Source organism: Pseudopipra pipra, chromosome 1, assembly GCF_036250125.1.
Source record: "Pseudopipra pipra isolate bDixPip1 chromosome 1, bDixPip1.hap1, whole genome shotgun sequence".
Lineage (NCBI taxonomy): Eukaryota > Metazoa > Chordata > Aves > Passeriformes > Pipridae > Pseudopipra > Pseudopipra pipra.
Window position 1 is genome coordinate 592697 of NC_087549.1, and position 25845 is coordinate 618541.

At 57.4% G+C, this 25845-nt stretch overlaps 1 protein-coding gene and 2 long non-coding RNA genes across 5 annotated transcripts in view; all 3 read left to right on the forward strand.

The window, feature by feature from the left end:
- The window catches only part of ARHGAP39 (Rho GTPase activating protein 39), a 97543-nt gene extending 79701 nt beyond the window's left edge, over positions 1 to 17842 (forward strand). The window contains exons 7-11 of one of the 2 annotated variants that reach the window (XM_064678357.1): positions 5220 to 5293; positions 7121 to 7320; positions 8711 to 8802; positions 11868 to 12037; positions 17238 to 17842. In XM_064678357.1, the coding sequence (XP_064534427.1) occupies positions 5220 to 5293; positions 7121 to 7320; positions 8711 to 8802; positions 11868 to 12037; positions 17238 to 17432 (731 nt within the window). In that variant the 3' untranslated portion in view covers positions 17433 to 17842. The remainder of the gene's footprint in view (positions 1 to 5219; positions 5294 to 7120; positions 7321 to 8710; positions 8803 to 11867; positions 12038 to 17237) is intronic. The other variant, XM_064678269.1, reaches the window with a different exon arrangement.
- LOC135402437 (uncharacterized) lies at positions 3287 to 5068 on the forward strand. 2 transcript variants are annotated; one of them, XR_010425138.1, is made up of 3 exons: positions 3287 to 4455; positions 4614 to 4712; positions 4791 to 5068. It is a non-coding gene; the product is annotated as an uncharacterized LOC135402437 (long non-coding RNA). The 2 variants fall into 2 exon arrangements; XR_010425127.1 differs by having other exon boundaries at positions 3287 to 3626; positions 3665 to 4712.
- A 5316-nt stretch (positions 17843 to 23158) lies between the features above and the next one.
- LOC135402581 (uncharacterized) lies at positions 23159 to 24110 on the forward strand. The gene is made up of 2 exons (XR_010425186.1): positions 23159 to 23191; positions 23255 to 24110. It is a non-coding gene; the product is annotated as an uncharacterized LOC135402581 (long non-coding RNA).
- Positions 24111 to 25845: the final 1735 nt, after the last annotated feature.

Sequence of the window (25845 nt, forward strand, 5' to 3'; positions counted from 1 at the left end):
GGGATCAATAGGGGACCCCCGGGATCAATAGGGGACCCCAGGATCAGTGTGGGACCTGCCCAGATCAATAGGGGACTCCGGGATCAATAGGGGACCCTGAGATCAGTGTGGGATCTACCCAGATCAATAGGGGACCCCGGGATCAGTGTGGGACCTGCCGGGATCAATAGGGGACTCCGGGATCAATAGGGGACCCCCGGGATCAATAGGGGACCCCCAGATCAATAGGGGACCTCCCGGGATCAATAGGGGGCCCTGGGATCAATACCAGACTCCCGGGATCAATAGGGGACCCCCGGGATCAATAGGGGACCCCCAGATCAATAGGGGACCTCCCGGGATCAATAGGGGGCCCTGGGATCAATACCAGACTCCCGGGATCAATAGGGGACCCCCGGATCAATAGGGGACCCCAGGATCAATAGGGGACCTGCCGGGATCAATAGGGGTGGGATTCCTGTCAATGTGTCATTGATCCCAATCCGGGGGGATGATGGGAGCTCAATAATTAATCAATTAATTAATCAATTAATTCAATACTTGGGTGGGATTCCTGTCAATGTCATTGATCCCAATCCGGGGGGATGATGGGAGCTCAATAATTAATCAATTAATTAATCAATCAATTCAATATCTGGGTGGGATTCCTGTCAATTGATCCCAAAGGGGGGAGGATGGGAGCAGAGGGCTCAATAATTAATCAATTAATTAATCAATCAATTCAATACCTGGGTGGGATTCCTGTCAATTGATCCCAAAGGGGGGAGGATGGGAGCAGAGGGCTCAATAATTAATCAATTAATTAATTAATCAATTCAATACCTGGGTGGGATTCCTGTCAATGTCATTGATCCCAATGCAGGGGGACGATGGGAGCAGAGGGCTCATTAATTAATCAATTAATTGATCATATTACATTATATCACACTATATATATATTATATATATACATTATCATATTATATTACATTATATTACGTATTATATTACATTATATTATTTATATGATATACTGCATTATATCACATAATACATTACATTATATTACATATATAATTTATATTACATTATACATTATTTATATTTTTTACTGCATTATATCACATTATAATACATTACATTACTTTATATATATTATTTTTATTATATTACATTATAACGCATTACATTATATATACTATTTATATTATATTACATTATATACTATATTTTATACTACATGATATTACATTACATTACATTATATTATATACAATTTATATTACATTATCTTATTTATTTGGTATACTGCATTATATTACATTATAATACATTACATTACTTATATTATTTATATTATATTACATTATATATTATATATATCATTATAAATAATATATATAATAAATAAATAAATATATAATATAATATATATAATAAATAAATATATTACTATAATATATATAATTTATAATATTTATAAAATAATATGTAGATTATATGATATACTACATTATATTACATTACATTATATATTACATTATATTACATTAATTACATTATATTATAGATTTTTAAATAATATTATACTGCATTATATTACATTATATTACATTACATTATATATATTATTTATATTATATTACATTCCATTATGTTATATATTCTATATGATATTCTACTGCGTTATATATATTACAATATATATATTATATATATATATATTATTGCAAGTATATATATATATACTTGCAATATATATATTATTTATATTATGACATTACATTCTATATTTTATCTTCTATTACATTATATTGCATTATACTATATTACATATTATTTTTCTCATCTCTAATTGCACACATACATATTTTATCTATATAAAAATTCCATAATTGCACTTATCAGACATCTCATATCTGCACCTCTCTATATAATTTATATTTACATATCAGAACAGTTTTATTGCTCACAAGTCGTATATAATGTCACATATAAATATATAGATATATATATTTAATATAGATATTTATAATACCTCTATTTCCAACATCTGGCTTTCTAATTATTTACAGTAATATATTTATATGTAGCATTAGAATATATATATTTATATAACTTATAACACAGTCTGTATTCCATAAATTAACTATATAATCCAACATCATTAACTTTTATATATTTATCTATAGCAGATCTCATTTATAAATACACATATTTAATACATAATTAATGTAATATACAGGTGGAAAATATTAGAAATATTATAAATGTTTATAATATTTATAAGAATGCCAAAGTAAGTAATATAATTAATATATTATATATAATATATTATATATAATTACAAAATTATGTTTTATAATATAATTTATTACATTATATTATGTATAATATATTATATATTATAATATATATTATATATATTATCTATAACATATATTATAATATATAATATATTATATATATTATATATTGTATATATTTTAATATATACAGTATAATATATAAAATATATGTAATACATTATATATTATACATGATATATATTATAATATATATTATAAATTATATAATAGATAATATAAGTTATTATATTATATATAATATATATAATTACAAAATTATATGTTTTATAATATAATTATATCACATTATGTATAATATATTATATATATTATCATATATATTATATATATTATGTATTATATATATTATAATATATATAATATATTATACATAATGTAATATAATTATATATATTATATATAATATATAATATATATTATATATTGCATATTATATAATAGATAATTTAATTTAGTATATATAATATATAATATATAATATATAATATATATAATTACAAAATTATATGTTATACAATATAATTTATTTTATATTATATTATATTGTATATATAATATAATCAATAAAGATATGTTATATATATTTTTTAATGCAGATAATATATATAACATTATATATTATTTTACATGTCATATCTAATATAAACCCACAAATTTAATCAGAATTAACCCGGCAAATTAAATTTGCATGATTTAATGAATCCGACGCCCTCGGAACCCGGCGGCTTTCCCGACGCCGCGTGACCCCGAGGTGTCCCCGGTGGGATCCCCCCCTTTCCCAGCATCCCTCTGGCTTTGGGGGGGTTGTGGGAATTCCAGAGCCGGATCCCAGATGGATCCAAGGGAATCCGAGTTGAGGAACCTCAACGGAGTTGGTGGGATCGCCCAAGGAAGGGCTTTGGGAGCATCCAAGGGAATCCAAGTGGAGGAACCTGTGGGAATGGTCCAGAAGGTTCCATGAGGTCCCCAGGGCTGTGGGAAAGGTCCAGAGGGTTCCGTGAGGTCCCCAGGACTATGGAAAGGTCCAGAAGGTTCCATGAGGTCCCCAGGGCTGTGGGAAAGGTCCAGAGGGTTCCGTGAGGTCCCCAGGGCTGTGGGAAAGGTCCAGAAGGTTCCACCAGGTCCCAGGGCTGTGGGAATGGTCCAGAAGGTTCCATGAGGTCCCCAGGGCTGTGGGAATGGTCCGGAAGGTTCCATGAGGTCCCTAAGGCTGTGGGAATGGTCCAGAAGGTTCCACCAGGTCCCAGGACTATGGAAAGGTCCAGAAGGTTCCACCAGGTCCCAGGGCTGTGGAATGGTCCAGAACGTTCCATGAGGTCCCCAGGGCTGTGGGAATGGTCCGGAAGGTTCCATGAGGTCCCCAGGGCTGTGGGAATGGTCCAGAAGGTTCCACCAGGTCCCAGGACTATGGAAAGGTCCAGAAGGTGCCACCAGGTCCCTAGGGCTGTGGAACGGTCCAGAAGGTTCCGTGAGGTCCCTAAGGCTGTGGGAATGGTCCAGAAGGTTCCGTGAGGTCCCCAGGACTGTGGGAATGGTCCAGAAGGTTCCGTGAGGTCCCCAGGGCTGTGGGAAAGGTCCAGAAGGTGCCAGCAGGTCCCCAGGGCTGTGGAATGGTCCAGAAGGTTCCGTGAGGTCCCCAGGACTATGGAATGGTCCAGAGGGTTCCATGAGGTCCCCAGGGCTGTGGAATGGTCCAGAAGGTTCTCTGAGGTCCCCAGGGCTGTGGAATGGTCCAGAAGGTTCTGTCAGGTCCCCAGGGCTGTGGGAAAGGTCCAGAAGGTTCTGTGAGGTCCCCAGGGCTGTGGGAATGGTCCAGAAGGTTCTGTGAGGTCCCCAGGGCTGTGGGAAGGGTCCAGAAGGTTCCGTGAGGTCCCCAGGGCTGTGGGAATGGTCCAGAAGGTTCCGTGAGGTCCCTAAGGTTGTGGGAAAGGTCCAGAAGGTTCCACCAGGTCCCAGGGCTGTGGGAATGGTCCAGAAGGTTCTGTGAGGTCCCCAGGGCTGTGGGAATGGTCCAGAAGGTTCCACCAGGTCCCCAGGGCTGTGGGAATGGTCCAGAAGGTTCTGTGAGGTCCCCAGGACTATGGAATGGTCCAGAAGGTTCCGTGAGGTCCCTAAGGCTGTGGGAAAGGTCCAGAAGGTTCCACCAGGTTCCCAGGGCTATGGAATGGTCCAGAGGGTTCCATGAGGTCCCCAGGACTATGGAAAGGTCCAGAAGGTTCCACCAGGTTCCCCAGAACTATGGAATGGTCCAGAAGGTTCTGTGAGGTCCCCAGGACTATGGAAAGGTCCAGAAGGTGCCACCAGGTTCCCCAGAACTATGGAATGGTCCAGAAGGTTCTGTGAGGTCCCCAGGACTATGGAAAGGTCCAGAAGGTTCCACCAGGTTCCCCAGAACTATGGAATGGTCCAGAAGGTGCCACCAGGTCCCAGGAATATGGAAAGGTCCAGAAGGTGCCACCAGGTCCCCAGGTCTCCTTCTGGGAAGGGGTTGAGGTCTCATCTCCTCGTTGAAGGCCGTCAGGAGGAGGGGGTGGATGAGGAGGGGGATGAGGGTGGGATCGGTGGGATCGGCAGGAGATGGATGGTGTTGGGGGGGGGGAGGTGACAATGGAAGTGGTGACCCCCCTCAAAACCCGGGACACCCCTGGCTGAGGCCCCCACGGAGCCGAGGGGGCTCCGGGACTCCGCGTCGGGCGGCTCCTCCGAGGCCCTCGGGAGGGGGAAGGATCCGAGGGGGGACCTCGTCCTCCTCAGACCCCCCGGGAATGGGGATGGGGATGGACATCCGGGGGTGGGGGGAGACAAGGAGGGGACAGGAGCCCCTCCAGGGCCCGGAGGGGACGTCCCACCCCCCCCGATGTTCTCTTGCAGGGGTGGCCATCAGCACTTACGCCAAGTACTGCTACAACAAGCTCCAGAAGGCGGCTCTGACCGGGGCCAAGAAGGTACCAACCCACGGGATGGGCTTGGAAAACCCTTGGAGAGGGTGGACACCCCCTTCCAGGGGGGGTCACCCCCCGCCGGGACCACTGGGCTGGGGAGGGGCTGGTGGGGGAGGAGGGGGGGGGAAAGTGGAAAAGGGGTGGGGAGTTCGGGGAGGAGTCACGGGGAGGATCGTCCGGAGCGGTTGGAGACCTTCTGGAGAACTCTGGGAATCTTCTGGAGACCAGGAGTTGTTCTGGAGACCTTCTGGAGAACTTTGGGAATCTTCTGGAGACCCGGAGTTGTTCTGGAGACCTTCTGGAGAACTCTGGGAATCTTCTGGAGACCTTCTGGAGAACTCTGGGAATCTTCTGGAGACCTGGAGTTGTTCTGGGGACCTTCTGGAGACCTTCTGGGCACCTTCTAACGACCATCGGGGGATCTCCTGGGAACATTCTGGAAGCTTTCTAACGACCCTCTGGAGATTTTCTGGGAACCGCCCGGGAAACTCCTGAAGACCTTCCAGGGACCTTCTGGGGAACTTTCTGGAGATTTTCTGGAGACCTTCTGGAAGCTTTCTCAGGACCTTCTGGAGACCTTCTGGGAACCTTCTGGAAACTTTCTGGAAGACCTTCTGAAGATCTGAGAACTACCTGGGGGTCTTTTGGGGACCTCTCCCACCCCACCACCCCCACATCCACTGGGTCCCTCTGTCCCACGTCCCACCGCCCCCGGGGCTGCTCTGTCCATCCTCCATTCCCCCCATCCCACACCTTGCCGTGACCACTCCCACCCTGCTGCGTGCCGGGGACAACCCCAGTGTCCTCCCGTGACCGGAAGGAGATCCCACAGATCTGGAATAATTCAGGATCACCGGATCCGGCGCCGATCCAACCGCAGCGCCGGTGCTGAGCTTTCCAGAAGAATCCCAAAGCCGTGGCTCCTCCTCCTGGGCAATCCACCGGTGTAGATCCTCCAGCGTGGCCACGGACCCACCAAGGTCCATTGGGATCATCCCCAGCGCTGGATCTGCTCCCAGATCGAGATGGTGGATGGTGGAACCCACCAGTGCTGAGCTTTCCAGAAGAATCCCAAAGCCGTGGCTGCTCCTCCTGGGCAATCCAACGGTGTAGATCCTCCAGTGTGGAGGTCCCACCAAAATCCATCGGGATCATCCCCAGGGCTGGATCTGCTTCCAGATCGAGGTGGTGGAACCCACCAGTGCTGAGCTTTCCAGAAGAATCCCAAAGCCGTGGCTCCTCCTCCTGGACAATCCACTGGTGTAGATCCTCCAGTGTGGCCATGGACCCACCATCAGGATCATCCCCAGGGCTGGATCTGCTTCCAGATCGAGATGGTGGATGGTGGAACCCACCAGTGCTGAGCTTTCCAGAAGAATCCCAAAGCCGTGGCTCCTCCTCCTGGACAGTCCACCGGTGTAGATCCTCCAGTGTGGAGGTCCCACCAAGGTCCATCGGGATCATCCCCAGGGCTGGATCTGCTCCCAGATAAAGATGGTGGATGGATGGTGGAACCCACCAGTGCTGAGCTTTCCAGAAGAATCCCAAAGCCTCTTGGACAATCCACCGGTGTAGATCCTCCAGCATGGCCATGGACCCACCAAGGTTCATCGGGACCATCCCAAGGGCTGGATCTGCTCCCAGATCAAGGTGGTGGGTGGGTGGGTGGTGGAACCCACCGGGCTCTGAGCTGGAGACCTCACCCAGCTCCACCAGATCCATCCGTGGATGGATCCCTCGTGGAGCTCAGCCGGAGGGGAGGGTGGTTGGGATCGAGGAGGACCCTCCGGAGCTCCCGGCGGCGCCGGTGACCTCCCGTGTCTCCGGCAGGGCCTGAAGAAGCCGAACATCGAGGAGATCCGCCACGCCAAGAACGCCGTGTTCAACCCCTCCATGTTCGGCAGCTCCCTGCAGGACATCGTGGCCATGCAGAAGGAGCGCTACCCCGACCGGCAGCTGCCCTGGGTGCAGACCCGCCTCTCCGAGGAGGTCCTGGCGCTCAACGGGGACCAGACCGAGGGCATCTTCAGGTAAAGCCGCCCCACGGCCGTGGGGAGTCCTCAGGGCGGTGCTGACCCGCAGCTTCTCGGGGGGGAAGCCACAAACCAGCTCATTTTGGGGTGTTTTCCTCTTTCCGTGTGTCCTTCTCCGGTGGGTGACCCCAAGGTGGTGGCAACCTGGAGCTTCTCATGGCAGAAGCCACAAATCACCTCATTTTGGGGTGTTTTCCTCCTTCCCTGTGTCCTTCTCCGGTGGGTGATCTCGAGGTGGTGGCAACCTGGAGCTTCTCGTGGTGGAAGCCACGAATCACCCCGTTATAGGGCAACCCCCCCGTTCCACGTGTCCTTCTCCCCCACTGGGTGATCTCAACGTGGTGGCAACCCAGAGCTTCTCTTGGTGGAAGCCACAAATCACCTCATTTTGGGGTGTTTTCCTCCTTCCCTGTGTCCTCCTCCATTGGGTGACCCCAAGGTGGTGGCAACCTGGAGCTTCTTGTGGAGGAAGCCACAAATCACCTCATTTTGGGGTGTTTTCTCCCTTCCATTTGTCCCCAGGGATGTCCTTTTCCTCCATTGGATGACTCCAGTGGCAACCTGGAGCTTCTCGTGGCGGAAGCCACAAATCACCTCATTTTGGGGTGTTTTCCTCCTTCCCTGTATCCTTCTCCTCCACTGGGTGACCCCGAGGTGGTGGCAACCTGGAGCTTCTCGTGGTGGAAGCCACGAATCACCCCATTATAGGGCAACCCCCCCGTTCCACGTGTCCTTCTCCTCCACTGGGTGACCCCGAGGTGGTGGCAACCTGGAGCTTCTCGTGGTGGAAGCCGCAAGTGACCTCGTCATGGGGTGGCTTCCCCCTTCCATTTGTCCCCAGGGATGTCCCTCTCCTCCATTGGGTGACTCCAGTGGCAACCTGGAGCTTCTCCTGGTGGAAGCCACGAGTGACCTTGTCATGGGGCAGCCACCCCCTTCCCTGTGTCCTTGGGGTGTCTTTCTCCTCCTGTGGGTGACTCCGGTGGCAACCTGGAGCTTCTCGTGGGGGAAGCCACAAATCAGCTCGTTTTGGGGTGTCTTCCTCCTTCCGTGTGTCCTTCTCCCCCACTGGGTGACCCCAAGGTGGTGGCAATCACCACCAAGGTGGTGGCTCCTCGTGGTGGAAGCCACGTCCCCCCAACTTCTCCTCGTCCCCTCAACTTCTCCTCATCCCCCCAACTTCTCCACGTCCCCCCAACTTCTCCTCATCCCCCCAACTTCTCCTCGCTCCGAGGCCACGGTGGCTTCTCATCAAGGGCTTTGGTGGCCTCCCCCCGCTCCCAAAACGGCTCCAGGAGTCCCCTCCGGGCTCCCCCCGAGCACCCAAAGGTGCTGAGCGGGCGTGTCCCCCCCTCCCGGGCGGGCACCAACCTCTGTCCCCCCGCAGGGTCCCCGGGGACATCGACGAGGTCAACGCCCTCAAGCTGCAGGTGGACCAGTGGAAGATCCCAACGGGCTTGGAGGACCCCCACGTTCCCGGTAAGACCCCCACATTCCCAGTAGGACCCCCACGTTCCCAGTAGGACCCCCACATTCCCAGTAGGACCCCCACATTCCCAGTAGGACCCCCATGTTCCCAGTAGGACCCCCACGTTCCCAGTAGAACCCCCACGTTCCCAGTAGGACCCCCACGATCCCAGTAGGACCCCCACATTCCCAGTAGGACCCCCATGTTCCCAGTAGGACCCCCACGTTCCCGGTAGGACCCCCATTTTCCCAGTAGGACCCCCACGTTCCCGGTAGGACCCCCATTTTCCCAGTAGGACCCCCACATTCCCGGTAGGACCCCCACGTTCCTGGTAAGACCCCCACATTCCCAGTAGGACCCCCACATTCCCAGTAGGACCCTCACGTTCCCAGTAGGACCCCCACATTCCCAGTAGGACCCCCACGTTCCCAGTAGGATCCCCACATTCCCAGTAGGACCCCCATTTTCCCGGTAGGACCCCCACATTCCCAGTAGGACCCCCACATTCCTGGTAGGACCCCCACATTCCCAGTAGGACCCCAACATTCCTGGTAGGACCCCCACGTGCCCAGTAGGACCCCCACGTGCCCAGTAGGACCCCCACGTTCCCGGTAGGACCCCCACGTGCCCAGTAGGACCCCCACGTTCCCGGTAGGACCCCCATTTTCCCAGTAGGACCCCCACATTCCCAGTAGGATCCTCACATTCCCAGTAGGACCCCCACATTCCCGGTAAGACCCCCACATTCCTGGCAGGACCCCCATGTTCCCGGTAGGACCCCCACATTCCCAGTAGGACCCCCATTTTCCCGGTAGGACCCCCACATTCCCAGTAGGATCCCCACATTCCCAGTAGGACCCCAACATTCCTGGTAGGACCCCCACGTGCCCAGTAGGACCCCCACGTGCCCAGTAGGACCCCCACGTTCCCGGTAGGACCCCCACGTGCCCAGTAGGACCCCCACGTTCCCGGTAGGACCCCCATTTTCCCAGTAGGACCCCCACATTCCCAGTAGGATCCTCACATTCCCAGTAGGACCCCCACATTCCCGGTAAGACCCCCACATTCCTGGCAGGACCCCCATGTTCCCGGTAGGACCCCCACATTCCCAGTAGGACCCCCACGTTCCCAGTAGGACCCCCACATTCCCGGTAGGACCCCCACATTCCCAGTAGGACCCCCACATTCCCAGTAGGACCCCCACATTCCTGGTAGGACCCCCACGTTCCCAGTAGGACCCTCACATTCCCAGTAGGACCCCCATGTTCCCGGTAGGACCCCCACGTTCCCAGTAGGATCCCCACGTTCCCAGTAGGACCCCCACATTCCCAGTAGAACCCCCACGTTCCCAGTAGGACCCCCACGTTCCCGGTAGGACCCCCACATTCCCAGTAGGACCCCCATGTTCCCGGTAGGACCCCCACATTCCCAGTAGGACCCCCATTTTCCCAGTAGGACCCCCACATTCCCAGTAGGATCCTCACATTCCCAGTAGGACCCCCACATTCCCGGTAGGACCCTCACATTCCCAGTAGGACCCCCATGTTCCCGGTAGGACCCCCACGTTCCCAGTAGGACCCCCACGTTCCCAGTAGGACCCTCACATTCCCAGTAGGACCCCCATTTTCCCAGTAGGACCCCCACGTTCCCAGTAGGACCCCCACATTCCTGGTAGGACCCCCACGTTCCCAGTAGGACCCCCACGTTCCCAGTAGGACCCCCACATTCCCAGTAGGACCCCCATGTTCCCGGTAGGACCCCCACGTTCCCAGTAGGACCCCGGGGGGATGGCAGGGACTCGGGATCCCCCCCCGGGGTGTCCCACGTCCCACATCTGCTCCTTCCCGACCTCCCTGGGGAAACCACTGGGCCCTTGTTGACCCTCCCGCTTGCAGGAGCTGGAGGAGCCCCTGATCCCTCTGATCCTCCTGTCCTCTGATCCCGCTGATCCTCCTGTCCTCTGATCCCCTCATCCCCTCATCCCCAATCCCCTGATCCCCCCAATCCACTGATCCCCCTGATCCCCTGATCCCTCTGATCCTCCTGTCCTCTGATCCCCTCATCCCCTCATCCCCTCATCCCCTGATCCCCAATTCCCTGATCCCCCCAATCCACTGATCTCCCTGATCCCCTGATCCCTCTGATCCTCCTGTCCCCTGATCCCCTGATCCCCCCAATCCACTGATCCCCTGATCCCCCTGATCCTCCTGTCCTCTGATCCCCTGATCCCTCTGATCTCCCTCATCCCCTGATCCCTTGATCCATCCCCTGATCCCCTGATCCATCCCCTGATCCTCCTGTCCCCCAATCCCCTGATCCCCAATCCCCTGATCCCCAATCCCCTGATCCCCTGATCCTCCTGTCCCCTGTCCCCTGATCCCCCGATCCCCCTCATCCCCTGACCCCCCTGATCCCCAATCCCCTGATCCCTTGATCCTCCTGTCCCCCTGATCCTCCTGTCCCCTGATCCCCCGATCCCCTGATCCCCAATCCCCTGATCCCCCTGATCCCCTGATCCCCTCATCCCCTGATCCTCCTGATCCCCCTGATCCTACTGTCCCCCAATCCCCCTGATCCCCTGATCCCCTCATCCCCTGATCCCCCTGATCCCCTCATCCCCTGATCCTCAATCCCCTGATCCCCCTCATCCCCAATCCCCCTGATACCAAATCCCCTGATCCCCTGATCCCCCTGATCCCCCAATCCTCCAGTCCCCCTGATCCCCAATCCCCAATCCCCTGATCTCCCTCATCCCCCTGATCCCCTGATCCCCCTCATCCCCTCATCCCCAATCCCTCTGATACCAAATCCCCTGATCCCCTGATCCCCTGATCCCCCTGATCCCCTGATCCTCCAGTCCCCCTGATCCCCAATCCCCAATCCCCTGATTCCCCTGATCCCCTGATCCCGTGATCCTACTGTCTCCTGATCCCCCTGATCCCCTGATCCTCCTGATCCCCTGATCCTACTGTCTCCTGATCCCCTGATCCCCTGGGGATCTGTTGGTGTCCAGGAGGATTTCCCAGCGGGGTTGGAGCTCCTCCATGTGTCCCACCCCCTCCCCCTGTCCTCGCAGCCTCCCTGCTGAAGCTGTGGTACCGGGAGCTGGAGGAGCCGCTGATCCCCCACGAGTTCTACGAGCAGTGCATCACCCACTACGAGAACCCCGAGGCGGCCGTCGCCGTCGTCCACTCGCTGCCCAGGATCAACAAGATGGTGCTGTGCTACCTCATCCGCTTCCTACAGGTACCCCTGGGCTCCCCCGGGGCAGCTCCCGGCCCCGGGGCTGCTCCTGGGGGGGTTTGGGGTCCACCTCCTTCCTCCCACGCCACATTTGGGGTCATGGTTCCTTCTCCTGGGGGGGTTTGGGGTCCACCTCCTTCCTCCCACACCATGTTTGGGGTCGTGGTTGGACCTCCTGGTTCCTTCTCCTGGGGGGGTTTGGGGTCTACCTCCTTCCTCCCACACCACATTTGGGGTCCTGGTTGGACCTCCTGGTTCCTTCTCCTGGGGGGGTTTGGGTCCACCTCCTTCCTCCCACGCCACGTTTGGGGTCCTGGTTGGACCTCCTGATTCCTTCTGAGGTGGTTTTGGTCCACCTCCTTCCTCCCACACCATGTTCATGGCCCTGGTTGGACCTCCTGGTTCCTTCTCCTGAGGTGGTTTTGGGTCCACCTCCTTCCTCCCACACCATGTTCATGGCCCTGGTTGGACCTCCTGGTTCCTTCTGAGGTGGTTTTGGGTCCACCTCCTTCCTCCCACACCACGTTCATGGCCCTGGTTGGACCTTCTGGTTCCTTCTGAGGTGGTTTTGGGTCCACCTCCTTCTTCCCACGCCACGTTGGACCTCCTGGTTCCTTCTCTTGAGGTGGTTTTGGGTCCACCTCCTTCTTCCCATGCCACATTTGGGGTCCTGGTTGGACCTCCTGGTTCCTTCTCCTGAGGTGGTTTTGGGTCCACCCCTTCCTCCCACACCACATTTGGGGTCCTGGTTGGACCTCCTGGTTCCTCCTGAGGTGGTTTTGGGTCCATCTCCTTCTTCCCACGCCACATTTGGGGTCCTGGTTCCTTCTCCTGGGGGGGTTTGGGTCCACCTCCGTCCTCCCACGTCACGTTTGGGGTCCTGGTTGGACCTCCTGGTTCCATCTGCTGAGGTGGTGTTGGGTCCACCTCCTTCCTCCCACACCACATTTGGGGTCCTGGTTGGACCTCCTGGGGTGGTTTTGGGTCCACCTCCTTCCTCCCACACCACGTTCATGGCCCTGGTTGGACCTTCTGGTTCCTTCTGAGGTGGTTTTGGGTCCACCTCCTTCTTCCCACACCACGTTGGACCTCCTGGTTCCTTCTCTTGAGGTGGTTTTGGGTCCACCTCCTTCTTCCCATGCCACATTTGGGGTCCTGGTTGGACCTCCTGGTTGGACCTCCTGGTTGCTCCTCCTGAGGTGGTTTTGGGTCCACCTCCTTCCTCCCACACCACGTTTGGGGTCCTGGTTGGACCTCCTGGTTCTTTCTGAGGTGGTTTTGGGTCCATCTCCTTCTTCTCATGCCACATTTGGGGTCCTGGTTGGACCTCCTGGTTCCTTCTGAGGTGGTTTTGGGTCCACCTCCTTCCTCTCACGCCACGTTGGACCTCCTGGTTCCTTCTCTTGAGGTGGTTTTGGGTCCACCTCCTTCTTCCCATGCCACATTTGGGGTCCTGGTTGGACCTCCTGGTTGGACCTCCTGGTTGCTCCTCCTGAGGTGGTTTTGGGTCCACCTCCTTCCTCCCACGCCACGTTGGACCTCCTGGTTGTTCCCCTTGGGGTGGTTTTGGGTTCTCCAAGTTCCCCCCATCTCACCCAAGAACGGGAGGTCCGTGGGGTCCTTCCTTCCCTCTCCCACAGACCCCATCACCTCCATCTCCTCCCCCCACCCCAGCTATTCCCACCCCCGGGTGACCTCTGGGCCCGGCTCCTTCTCCTGAGGCGGTTTTGGGTTCTCCAAGTTCACCACATGATGACCCCAAGGACTGGGAGGTCCACATGGGGTCCTTCCTTCCACCATCACCTCCTCCCACCCCAGGTTTCTGTGGCCCTGCTTGACCCTCCTGGTCCCTCCTCTTGAGCTTCCCCAAGGTCACCCCGTGCTGACCCTGCCCCTGGTTGACCAATCCTGGTTCCTTCCCTTGAGGTGGTTTTGGAGTTCTCCAAATTCACCCCATACTGACCCTGCCCCTGCTTGACCCTCCTGGTTCCTTCCCTTGAGGTTCCCCAAGGTCACCCCGTGCTGACCCTGGTTGACCAATCCTGGTTCCTCCTCTTGAGCTCCCCCAAGGTCACCCCGTGCTGACCCTGCTTGACCCTCCTGGTTCCTTCTCTTGAGGTTCCCCAAGGTCATCCTGTGCTGACCCCAGCCCTGGTTGACCAATCCTGGTCCCTCCTCTTGAGGTGGTTTTGGGGTTCTCCAAATTCACCCCGTGCTGACCCTGCCCCTGCTTCACCAATCCTGGTTCCTTCTCTTGAGCTTCCCCAAGGTCACCCTGTGCTCACCCTGACCCTGCTTGACCCTCCTGGTTCCTTCCCAACCCTGCTTGACCCTCCTGGTTCATCCTCTCAAGGTTCCTCAAGGTCACCCCGTGCTGACCCTGCCCCTGCTTGACCCTCCTGGTTCCTCCTCTTGAGGTGGTTTTGGAGCTCTCCAAATTCACCCCGTGCTGACCCTGCCCCTGGTTGACCAATCCTGGTCCCTCCTCTTGAGGTCCCCCAAGGTCACCCCGTGCTGACCCCAGCCCTGGTTGACCAATCCTGGTCCCTCCTCTTGAGGTGGTTTTGGGGTTCTCCAAATTCACCCCGTGGTGACCCTGCCCCTGGTTGACCCTCCTGGTTCTTTCTCTTGAGGTTCCCCAAGGTCACCTCATGCTGACCCTGCCCCTGCTTGACCCTCCTGGTCCCTCCTCTCAAGGTTCCCCAAATTCACCCCATACTGACCCTGCCCCTGCTTGACCCTCCTGGTCCCTCCTCTCAAGGTTCCCCAAATTCACCCCATACTGACCCTGCCCCTGCTTGACCCTCCTGGTTCCTTCTCTTGAGCTCCCCCAAGGTCATCCTGTGCTGACCCTGGCCCTGGTTGACCAATCCTGGTTCCTTCCCTTGAGGTGGTTTTGGGGTTCTCCAAATTCACCCCATACTGACCCTGCCCCTGTTTGACCCTCCTGGTTCCCCCACTTGAGGTTCCCCAAGGTCACCCCGTGCTGACCCTGGTTGACCAATCCTGGTTCCTCCTCTTGAGCTCCCCCAAGGTCACCCCGTGCTGACCCTGCTTGACCCTCCTGGTTCCTTCTCTTGAGGTTCCCCAAGGTCATCCTGTGCTGATCCTGCCCCTGGTTGACCAATCCTGGTCCCTCCTCTTGAGGTGGTTTTGGGGTTCTCCAAATTCACCCCGTGCTGACCCTGCTTGACTAATCCTGGTTCCTTCTCTTGAGCTTCCCCAAGATCACCTCATGCTGACCCTGCCCCTGCTTGACCCTCCTGGTTCCTCCTCTCAAGGTTCCCCAAGGTCACCCCGTGCTGACCCTGACCCTGCTGGACCCTTCTGGTTCCTTCCCAGCCCTGCTTGACCCTCCTGGTCCCTCCTCTTGAGCTCCCCCAAGGTCACCCCGTGCTGACCCTGACCCTGCTTGACCCTCCTGGTTCCTTCTCTTGAGGTTCCCCAAGATCACCTCATGCTGACCCTGCCCCTGCTTGACCCTCCTGGTCCCTCCACTTGAGCTCCCCCAAGGTCACCCCATACTGACCCCGGCCCTGCTTGACCCTCCTGGTTCCTCCTCTTGAGGTCCCCCAAGGTCACCCCGTGCTGACCCTGACCCTGCTTGACCCTCCTGGTTCCTTCCCGGCCCTGCCTGACCTTCCTTGTACCTCCTCTCAAGGTTCCTCAAGGTCACCCCGTGGTCACCCTGCCCCTGCTTGACCCTCCTGGTTCCTTCCCTTGAGCTCCCCCAAGGTCACCCCATGCTGACCCTGCCCCTGCTTGACCCTCCTGGTTCCTTCCCTTGAGCTTCCCCAAGGTCACCTCATGCTGACCCTGCCCCTGCTTGACCCTCCTGGTTCCTCCTCTTGAGGTGGTTTTGGGGTTCTCCAAATTCACCCCGTGCTGACCCTGCCCTTGGTTGACCCTCCTGGTCCCTCCTCTTGAGGTGGTTTTGGGGTTCTCCAAATTCACCCCATGGTGACCCTGCCCCTGGTTGACCCTCCTGGTCCCTCCTCTTGAGCTTCCCCAAGGTCACCCTGTGCTGACCCCAGCCCTGGTTGACCCTCCTGGTTACCCCACTTGACGTTCCCCAAATTCACCCCGTGGTGACCCCCCAGAACCAGGAGCTCCACATGGTCGGTCCCTCCACCCACCCCCCCACCAACCCCTTCCACCTTCCTCCTCCCACCCCAGGTTTCTGTGGCCCTCCTTGACCCTCCTGGTTCCTTCCCTTGAGGTTCCCCAAGGTCACCCCGTGCTGACCCTGCCCCTGCTTGACCCTCCTGGTTCTTTCTCTTGAGCTCCCCCAAGGTCACCCCATGCTGACCCTGCCCCTGCTTGACCCTCCTGGTTCCTCCTCTTGAGGTGGTTTTGGGGTTCTCCAAATTCACCCCATGGTGACCCTGCCCCTGGTTGACCCTCCTGGTCCCTCCTCTTGAGCTTCCCCAAGGTCACCCTGTGCTGACCCCAGCCCTGGTTGACCCCCCTGGTTCCTCCTCTTGAGGTTCCCCAAGGTCATCCTGTGCTCACCCTGACCCTGCTTGACCTTCCTGGTTCCTTCCCAACCCTGCTTGACCCTCCTGGTTCATCCTCTCAAGGTTCCCCAAGGTCACCCTGTGCTGACCCTGCCCCTGGTTGACCAATCCTGGTCCCTCCTCTTGAGGTGGTTTTGGGGTTCTCCAAATTCACCCCGTGCTGACCCTGCCCCTGCTTGACCAATCCTGGTTCCTTCTCTTGAGCTTCCCCAGGGTCATCCTGTGCTGACCCTGACCCTGCTTGACCCTCCTGGTTCCTCCACTTGAGCTCCCCCAAGGTCACCCCATACTGACCCTGCCCCTGCTTGACCCTCCTGGTTCCTTCCCTTGAGGTTCCCCAAGGTCACCTCGTGCTGACCCTGCCCCTGCTTGACCCTCCTGGTTCCTCCTCTTGAGCTTCCCCAAGGTCACCTCATGCTGACCCTGACCCTGCTTGACCCTCCTGGTTCCTTCCCTTGAGGTTCCCCAAGGTCACCTCGTGCTGACCCTGCCCCTGCTTGACCCTCCTGGTTCCTTCCCTTGAGCTTCCCCAAGATCACCTCATGCTGACCCTGCCCCTGCTTGACCCTCCTGGTTCCCCCACTTGAGCTCCCCCAAGGTCACCCCGTGCTGCCCCTGCCCCTTTGACCCTCCCGGTCCCTCCCCTCGACCTCCCCAGACTGACCCCTTGCCCCGCCGCCCCGCAGGTGTTCGTGCAGCCGGCCAACGTGGCGGTCACCAAGATGGACGTCAATAACCTGGCCATGGTGATGGCCCCCAACTGCCTGCGCTGCCAGTCGGACGACCCGCGGATCATCTTCGAGAACACCCGCAAGGAGATGTCCTTCCTCCGGGTGCTCATCCAGCACCTCGACACCAGCTTCATGGAGGGCGTCCTATAGCAGTGCCCCCGCCGCCCTCCCGCCCCCCCCGGAGCCCCCTGCCCCCCTCCGGACCCTTCGGAATTCGGGTGGCCCCGATCCCGTTCCCGTTCCCGGCTCGGTGGGATTTGGGGTGGGACGGCCCCGTCCCGACCTCCCCCAGCGCCGTCACCGCCCGACCCTTCGTCACTTGGCCGCTTTTTGGGGAGGGGGGGAAGGAGGATGGGGATAAAACCCCCCCCCCGGAGGCGTGAGGAGCATCGCGGCATTCCCGGGGGAGTCCGGGGGGTCCGGGGGGTCCTTCCATGTCTCCGGAGGGTCGGGAACGTGAGAGGCACCTCTGGGGTGAGAGGTGAACGTGGAGAACCCAAAACCAGCTCCAGGGAAGGAACGGGGGGGGGTCGAGCAGGGTGTGGGCACCTGGGGGGTTTGGGGGTGGGTGGGGGGTGGGTGGAGGGACCACCCGGACCTCCAAACTCACCTGGGGGAGGTGGCACAGCGGGGACCCCGGAGCGAGGGGGGAGTCCTGATCCACAGGGGAGAGATCTGGGGGGGATCTGGGAGCCCTTCCCAGGGGCGGCCCCGCGTGTCCGGTTGTCCACCCCGGGGGGCTGGAGGAGATGGGTGGGCGGGGCGCTGCCCACACGTGTCACAGTGCCCACCCCACCTCCACAGGGGTGGTTGGCACTGCCAGGACCTGTCCCACCACCCCCTGGTTCCTGTCCCACCACCCCCTGGTTCCTGTCCCACCACCCCAGGACCCACCGTCGGCTCCGGGCCTTGACAGACCCACCTTGGGGTTCATCATCTCCTCCTGGTCCTGCAGGGCCCCCCTTGGTGGGCATCAGCCCCTCCTGGTCCTCCTGGACCCATCCTGGCACCAGGCACCTCCTCCTGCTCCTCCAGGGCCTGCCTTGGGGTCCATCATCTCCTCCTGACCCTCCTGGACCCATCCTGGTGTCCATCATCTCCTCCTGATCCTCCTGGACCCGTCTCGGTGCCCATCATCTCTACCTGGACCCACCTTGGTGTCCATCCTCAACTCCTGATCCTCCTGGACCCACCTTGGTGCCCATCATCTCCTGCTGGACCCATCTCGGTGTCCATCCTCAACTCCTGATCCTCCTGGACCCATCTCAGTGTCCATTCATCTCCTCCTGGATCTCCTGAGCCCACCTTGGTGCCCCCCATCTCCTCCTGATCCTCCTGGACCCATCTCGGTGTCCATCATCTCCACCTGGACCCATCTCGGTGCCCCCCATCTCCTCCCAGTACTCCTGGACCCGCCTTGGTGCCCATCATCTCCTCCTGATCCTCCTGGACCCATCTCGGTGCCCATCATCTCCTCCTGGATCTCCTGAGCCCACCTTGGTGCCCATCATCTCCTGCTGGACCCATCTTGGTGCCCATCTGCAACTCCTGATCCTCCTGGACCCATCTCGGTGCCCCCCATCTCTACCTGGACCCATCTCGGTGTCCATCCTCAACTCCTGATCCTCCTGGACCCATCTTGGTGCCCATCCTCAACTCCTGATCCTCCTGGACCCGTCTTGGGGTCCATCATCTTCTCCTGGATCTCCTGAGCCCACCTTGGTGCCCCCCATCTCCTCCTGATCCTCCTGAGCCCACCTTGGTGCCCATCACCAACTTCTGATCCTCCTGGACCCATCTCGGTGCCCCCCATCTCCTCCTGGACCCATCTTGGTGCCCATCATCTGCTCCTGCATCTCCTGAGCCCACCTTGGTGCCCCCCATCTCCTCCTGACCCTTCTGGACCCACCTTGGTGCCCATCACCAACTTCTGATCCACCTGGACCCCCCTTGGTGCCCCCCATCTCCACCTGGACCCATCTTGGTGCCCCCCATCAACTCCAGACCCTCCTGGACCCCCCTTGGTGCCCCCATCTCCACCGGGCCCCCCCCTTGGCCCTCGTGCCCTCCCCCCTCTTCTCCCGGCCCTGCCCACCCCGTCCCCGGCTCCGTCACCTCCTCCTGCTCCTGCCGGACCCCCCCGGTGCCCCCCCGGGCTCCACCCGGCCCCGCCCAGCTCACCTTGGCACCCGCCCAACTCACCTTGGCACCCACTGACCACCTCCAACTCACCTTGGCACCCGCCCAACTCACCTTGGCACCCACCCAACTCACCTTGGCACCCCACTGACCACCTCCTGGTCCCTGCCCAACTCACCTTGGCACCCACCCACCGCCTCCTGGTCCCACCAACTCACCTTGGCACCCACTGACCACCACCTGGCCCCGCCCAACTCACCTTGGCACCCACCCACCGCCTCCTGGCCCCACCCACCTCACCTTGGCACCAATTGACCGCCTCCTGCTCCTGCTCACCTCACCTTGGCACCCACCCAACTCACCTTGGCACCCACTGACCACCTCCTGGTCCTGCTGGACCCACCTGGTGCCCCCCCTGGGCTCCACCTGGCCCCGCCCAACTCACCTTGGCACCCCACTGACCACCTCCTGGCCCCGCCCAACTCACCTTGGCACCCACTGACCACCTCCTGCTCCTGCCCAGCCCCACCCTGGTGCCCATCGGCTCCTCCGGGACCCACCTTGGTGCCCCCCAACCCCACCTGGACCCACCTTGGTGCCCCCCATCTCCACCTGGACCCACCTTGGTGCCCCCCAACCTCCTTCAGGACCCACCTTGGTGCCCCCCAACCCCACCTGGACCCACCTTGGTGCCCCCCAACCCCACCTGGACCCACCTTGGTGCCCCCCAACCCCACCTGGACCCACCTTGGTGCCCCCCAACATCCACCTGGACCCCCCTTGGTGCCCCCCCAACCCCCCACCCTGGACCCCCCTTGGTGCCCCCCAACCCCACCTGGACCCCCCTTGGTGCCCCTCAACATCCACCTGGACCCCCCTTGGTGCCCCTCAACATCCACCTGGACCCCCCCTTGGTGCCCCCCAACCCCACCTGGACCCCCCTTGGTGCCCCTCAACATCCACCTGGACTCCCCTTGGTGCCCCCCAAACCCACCTGGACCCCCCTTGGTGCCTCCATCTCCACCTGGACCCCCCTTGGCCCTCGTGCCCTCCCCCCTCTTCTCCCGGCCCTGCCCACCCCCTCCCGGCTCCGTCACCTCCTCCTGCTCCTGCCGGACCCCCCCGGTGCCGCCCCGGGCTCCACCTGCCCCGCCCAGCTCACCTTGGCACCCACTGACCACCTCCTGGCCCCGCCCAACTCACCTTGGCACCCACTGACCACCTCCAACTCACCTTGGCATCAACTGACCACGTCCTGGTCCCGCCCCAACTCACCTTGGCACCCACTGACCGCCACCTGGCCCCGCCCAACTCACCTTGGCACCCACTGACCGCCACCTGGCCCCGCCCAACTCACCTTGGCACCCACTGACCGCCACCTGGCCCCGCCCAACTCACCTTGGCACCCACTGACCACCTCCTGGTCCTGCCCAGCTCACCTTGGCACCCACCCAACTCACCTTGGCACCCATTGACCACCACCCGGCCCCACCCAACTCACCTTGGCACCCACTGACCACCTCCTGGTCCTGCTGGACCCACCTGGTGCCCCCCCTGGGCTCCACCTGGCCCCGCCCAACTCACCTTGGCACCCACTGACCACCTCCTGGCCCCGCCCAACTCACCTTGGCACCCACTGACCACCACCCGGCCCCCGCCCAACTCACCTTGGCACCCACTGACCACCACCTGGCCCCGCCCAACTCACCTTGGCACCCACCCACCGCCTCCTGGCCCCACCCACCTCACCTTGGCACCAATTGACCGCCTCCTGCTCCTGCTCACCTCACCCTTGGCACCCACCCAACTCACCTTGGCACCCACTGACCACCTCCTGGTCCTGCTGGACCCACCTGGTGCCCCCCCTGGGCTCCACCTGGCCCCGCCCAACTCACCTTGGCACCCACTGACCACCTCCTGGTCCTGCTGGACCCACCTGGTGCCCCCCTGGGCTCCACCCGGCCCCGCCCAACTCACCTTGGCACCCACTGAGCACCTCCTGGTCCTGCCCAGCCCCACCCTGGTGCCCATCGGCTCCTCCGGGACCCACCTTGGTGCCCCCCAACCCCACCTGGACCCACCTTGGTGCCCCCCAACCCCACCTGGACCCCCCTTGGTGCCCCCCAACATCCACCTGGACGCCCCTTGGTGCCCCCCAACCCCACCTGGACCCCCCTTGGTGCCCCCCAACCCCACCTGGACCCACCTTGGTGCCCCCCAACCCCACCTGGACCCCCCTTGGTGCCCCCCAACCCCCACCAGATCCCACCTTGGTGCCCCCCCAACCTCCACCTGGACCCACCTTGGTGCCCCCCATCTCCACCTGGACCCACCCACAGGTTTAGGGGGTCACCCACAGTTTGGGGGGGCACCCACAGGTTTAGGGGGCACCCACAGGTTTGGGGGGGGCACCCACAGGTCAGGGGGGGCACCCAAAGGTCAGGGGGGGCACCCACAGGTTTAGGGGGCACCCACAGGTTTGGGGGGGCACCCACAGGTTTAGGGGGGCACCCACAGGTCAGGGGGGTCACCCACATTTTGGGGGGGCACCCACAGGTTTGGGGGGCACCCACAGGTTTAGGGGGGGCACCCACTGGTTTTGGGGGGGGCACCTACAGGTTGGGGGGGGCACCCACAGGTTTAGGGGGGCACCCACAAATCAGGGGGGCACCCACTGGTTTTGGGGGGCACCTCCAGGTCAGGGGGGGCACCCACAGGTCAGGGTGGTCACCCACATTTTGGGGGGGTCACCCACAGGTTTTTGGGGGGTCACCCACAGGTTTTGGGGGGGGCCCCACTGGGTGGGGGGGGTCCCATCAGAGTCTGTGGCCCTATAAAGAGAATTATTAATTAAAAACACCCCCCAATTTAATGAACACCCCCCCAATTTAATGAACACCCCCCAATTTAATTAACACCCCCCCAATTTAATTAACACCCCCCCCAATTTAATTAACACCCCCCATTTTCTCCGGGGGAGGGGGTCTATGGGTGTGAGGGCCCCCCAAAACTGGGGGGGGGGGTCCCCAAGGTTTGGGGGTCCCCAAAGTGGGGGATCCCATTAAGGGGGAGCTCCAAAGTGTGTGGGGGGGGGTGTCCCCAAGTTTGGGGGTCCCGAGAGTGAGGGTGTCCCCAAATTTAGGGGTCTCCAAGCTGGGGGGTCAACACTGGGAGGGTGTCCCCAGGTTTGGGGGTCCCCAATTTTGGGGGTCCCCAATTTTGGAGGTTCCCAATTTTGGAGGTTCCCAAATTTAGGGGTCCCCAAGTTTGGGGGTCCCCACTGGGAGGATGTCCCCAAATTTAGGGGTCCTCAATTTTAGGGTCTCCAAATTTTGAGGGTCCCCAATTTCGGGGGTCCCCAAAGTGGGGGAGGTCCCCAATTTTGGGGGTCCCCAATTTCAGGGGTCCCGAAAGTGGGGGAGGTTCCCAATTTTGGGGGTCCCCAATTTTAGGGTTCCCCAATTTTAGGGTCCCCAATTTTGGGGGTCCCCAAAGTGGGGGAGGTCCCCAATTTCGGGAGTCCCCAATTTTGGGGGTCCCCAATTTTAGGGTCCCCAATTTCGGGGGTCCTCAATTTTAGGGTTCCCCAATTTCGGGAGTCCCCAATTTTAGGGTCCCCAATTTCAGGGGTCTCCAATTTTGGGGTCCCCAATTTTGGGGTTCCCCAATTTCGGGAGTCCCCAATTTTAGGGTCCCCAATTTTAGGGTCCCCAATTTCGGGGGTCCTCAATTTTAGGGTCCCAAATTTCGGGGGGTCCCCAGTTTTGGGGGTCCCCAATTTCAGGGGTCCCCAATTTTGGGGGTCCCCAGTTTTGGGGGTTCCCAATTTTGAGGTCCCAAATTTTGGGGGTCCCCAATTTCGGGGGTCCCCAAAGTGGAGGAAGTCCCCAATTTTGGGGGTCCCAAATTTTGGAGGAGGTCCCAAATTATAGGGTTCCCCAATTTCGGGGGTCCCCAATTTTAGGGTCCCCAATTTTGGGGGGTCCCAAATTTTGGAGGAGGTCCCAAATTTTAGGGTTCCCCAATTTTAGGGTCCCCAATTTCGGGGGGTCCCCGTGTACGTGCGTGGGGGGGGGGGTCCCCAAAATCCCTTTGGGGGGGGTCCCCAAAATTTTGGGGGGCGGGGGGGGGGTGGACCCAGCGCTGCTTCACTGCCAGGGATGGGGGAGGGGCTCCCCCCCCCCCCCCCCTTTTTTCCGTCCTCTTCCTCTCGATTAATTAATTTTTAACGCTCTTCCTTCCTAATTGAGGATTTTAATTAAGGATTTTAATTAAGGGGTTTAATTAATTGGTTTGTAACTCGTTCTCCTCCCCCCCTCCCCCTCCCCCGGGTTTCTTTTTAAGGTTTTTAATTTATTATTATTATTGTTATAATTATTATAATTATTATTGTTGTTCTTATTATTAAAAAACGGGGGAGGGGAAATAAAAATATAAAAATGTATAAAATTAAAATAAAAATCCGAATTAAAGGGACGACCCCTCCCCCCCCTTTTCCCTCCCCCTCCCCCCCCCTCCCGATTCTCGGGATTTTCCCGGGAATTTCCCCCTCCCCCATCCCGGGGGTCGGAGGTTTTTGGGGTCTCTGGATTATTAATTATTATTATTAATTATTATTTTTGGGGGGGGGGGGTCGCGGCCGAACCGCCCCTCCCCCCCCCCCGTGTGAATAAAGGTCCGTCCGGAAAACGCGGCTGAGGGTCCGTCCCATATGGGGGGTTTGGGGGGTTATGGGGGGATTTGGGGGGTTATGGGGGGATTTGGGGGGTTATGGGGGGCACAGGGGGGTTTGGGGGGGTTATGGGGGGGTTTGGGGGGGTACAGGGGGGACAAGGGGTGTAGGGGGGGACCCCCAAAATGTCGAGGTTGTGGGGAGACCCCCAGGACACCCCTGGGGCTGTGGAAGAGGGTCTATGGGGAAGGAGGGGGTTTATAGGGTCGGGGGGGCTATAGGGGGGTTTGGGGGGGTTATGGGGGGGGGATAAGGGCTGTAGGGGGGTCCCCCCCAAAATATCGGAGCTGCGGGGAGACCCCCAGGACACCCCTCGGGCTGTGGAAGAGGATCTATAGGGAAGGAGGGGGTTTATAGGGTCAGGGAACTATAGGGGGGATATAGGAGGGTATGGGGGGGTTATGGGGGGTTATGGGGGTTATGGGGGGGATAAGGGGTGCAGGGGGGTCCCCCCAAAATGTCGGGGTTGTGGGGAGACCCCCAGGACACCCCTCGGGCTCTGGAAGGGGGTCTGTGGGGAAGGAGGGGGTTTATAGGGGCGTGGGTTATAGGGGGGGCTATAGGGGGTGTGGGGGAGTATAGGGGCGGTATGGGGGGGGATAAGGGGTGTAGGGGGGTCCCCCCAAAATGTCGGGGCTGTGGGGAGACCCCCAGGACACCCCTCGGGCTCTGGAAGGGGGTCTGTGGGGAAGGAGGGGGTTTTATAGGGTCGGGGGGCTATAGGGGGGCTATAGGGGGTTATAGGGGGGGTATAGGGGGGGCAAGGGCTGTAGGGGGGTCCCCCCAAAATGTCGGGGCTGTGGGGAGACCCCCAGGACACCCCTCGGGTCTAGAAGGGGGTCTATGGGGAAGGAGGGGGGTTATAGGGTCAGGGAGCTATAGGGGGGCTATAAGGGGGTGAAGGGAGGTATAGGGGGGACAAGGGGTGTAGGGGGGGGACCCCCAAAATGCGGGGAGACCCCCAGGACACCCCTCGGGCTGTGGAAGGGGGTCCGTGGGGAAGGAGGGGGGTTATAGGGTCGGGGGGGTATTAGGGGGCTATAGGGGGTGTGGGGGGAGTATAGGAGGGTATAGGGGGGACAAGGGATGTAGGGGGTATAGGGGGTATGGGGTGCAGGGGGGTCCCCCCAAAATGTCGGGGGCTGTGGGGAGACCCCCAGGACACCCCTCGGGTCTGGAAGAGGGTCTATGGGGAAGGAGGGGGTTTATAGGGTCAGGGAGCTATAGGGGGTGAAGGGGGGTGTAGGGGGGGTATGGGGGGGACAAGGGGTGTAGGGGGGTGTGAGGGGGGTGCCCCCAAAATGCGGGGAGACCCCCAGGACACCCCTGGGGCTGTGGAAGGGGGTCTGTGGGGAAGGAGGGGGGTTATAGGGTCAGGGAGCTATAGGGGGTGAAGGGGGGGTATGGGGGGGGTATAGGGGGGGGACAAGGGGTGCAGGGGGTCCCCCCAAAATGTCGGGACTGTGGGGAGACCCCCCGGACACCCCTCGGGTCTATAAGGGGGTCTGTGGGGAAGGAGGGGGTTTATAGGGTCAGGGAGCTATAGGGGGGCTATAGGGGGTGAAGGGAGGTATAGGGGGGACAAGGGGTGTAGGGGGGACCCCCAAAATGCGGGGAGACCCCCAGGACACCCCTCGGGTCTAGAAGAGGGTCTATGGGGAAGGAGGGGGTTTATAGGGTCAGGGAGCTATA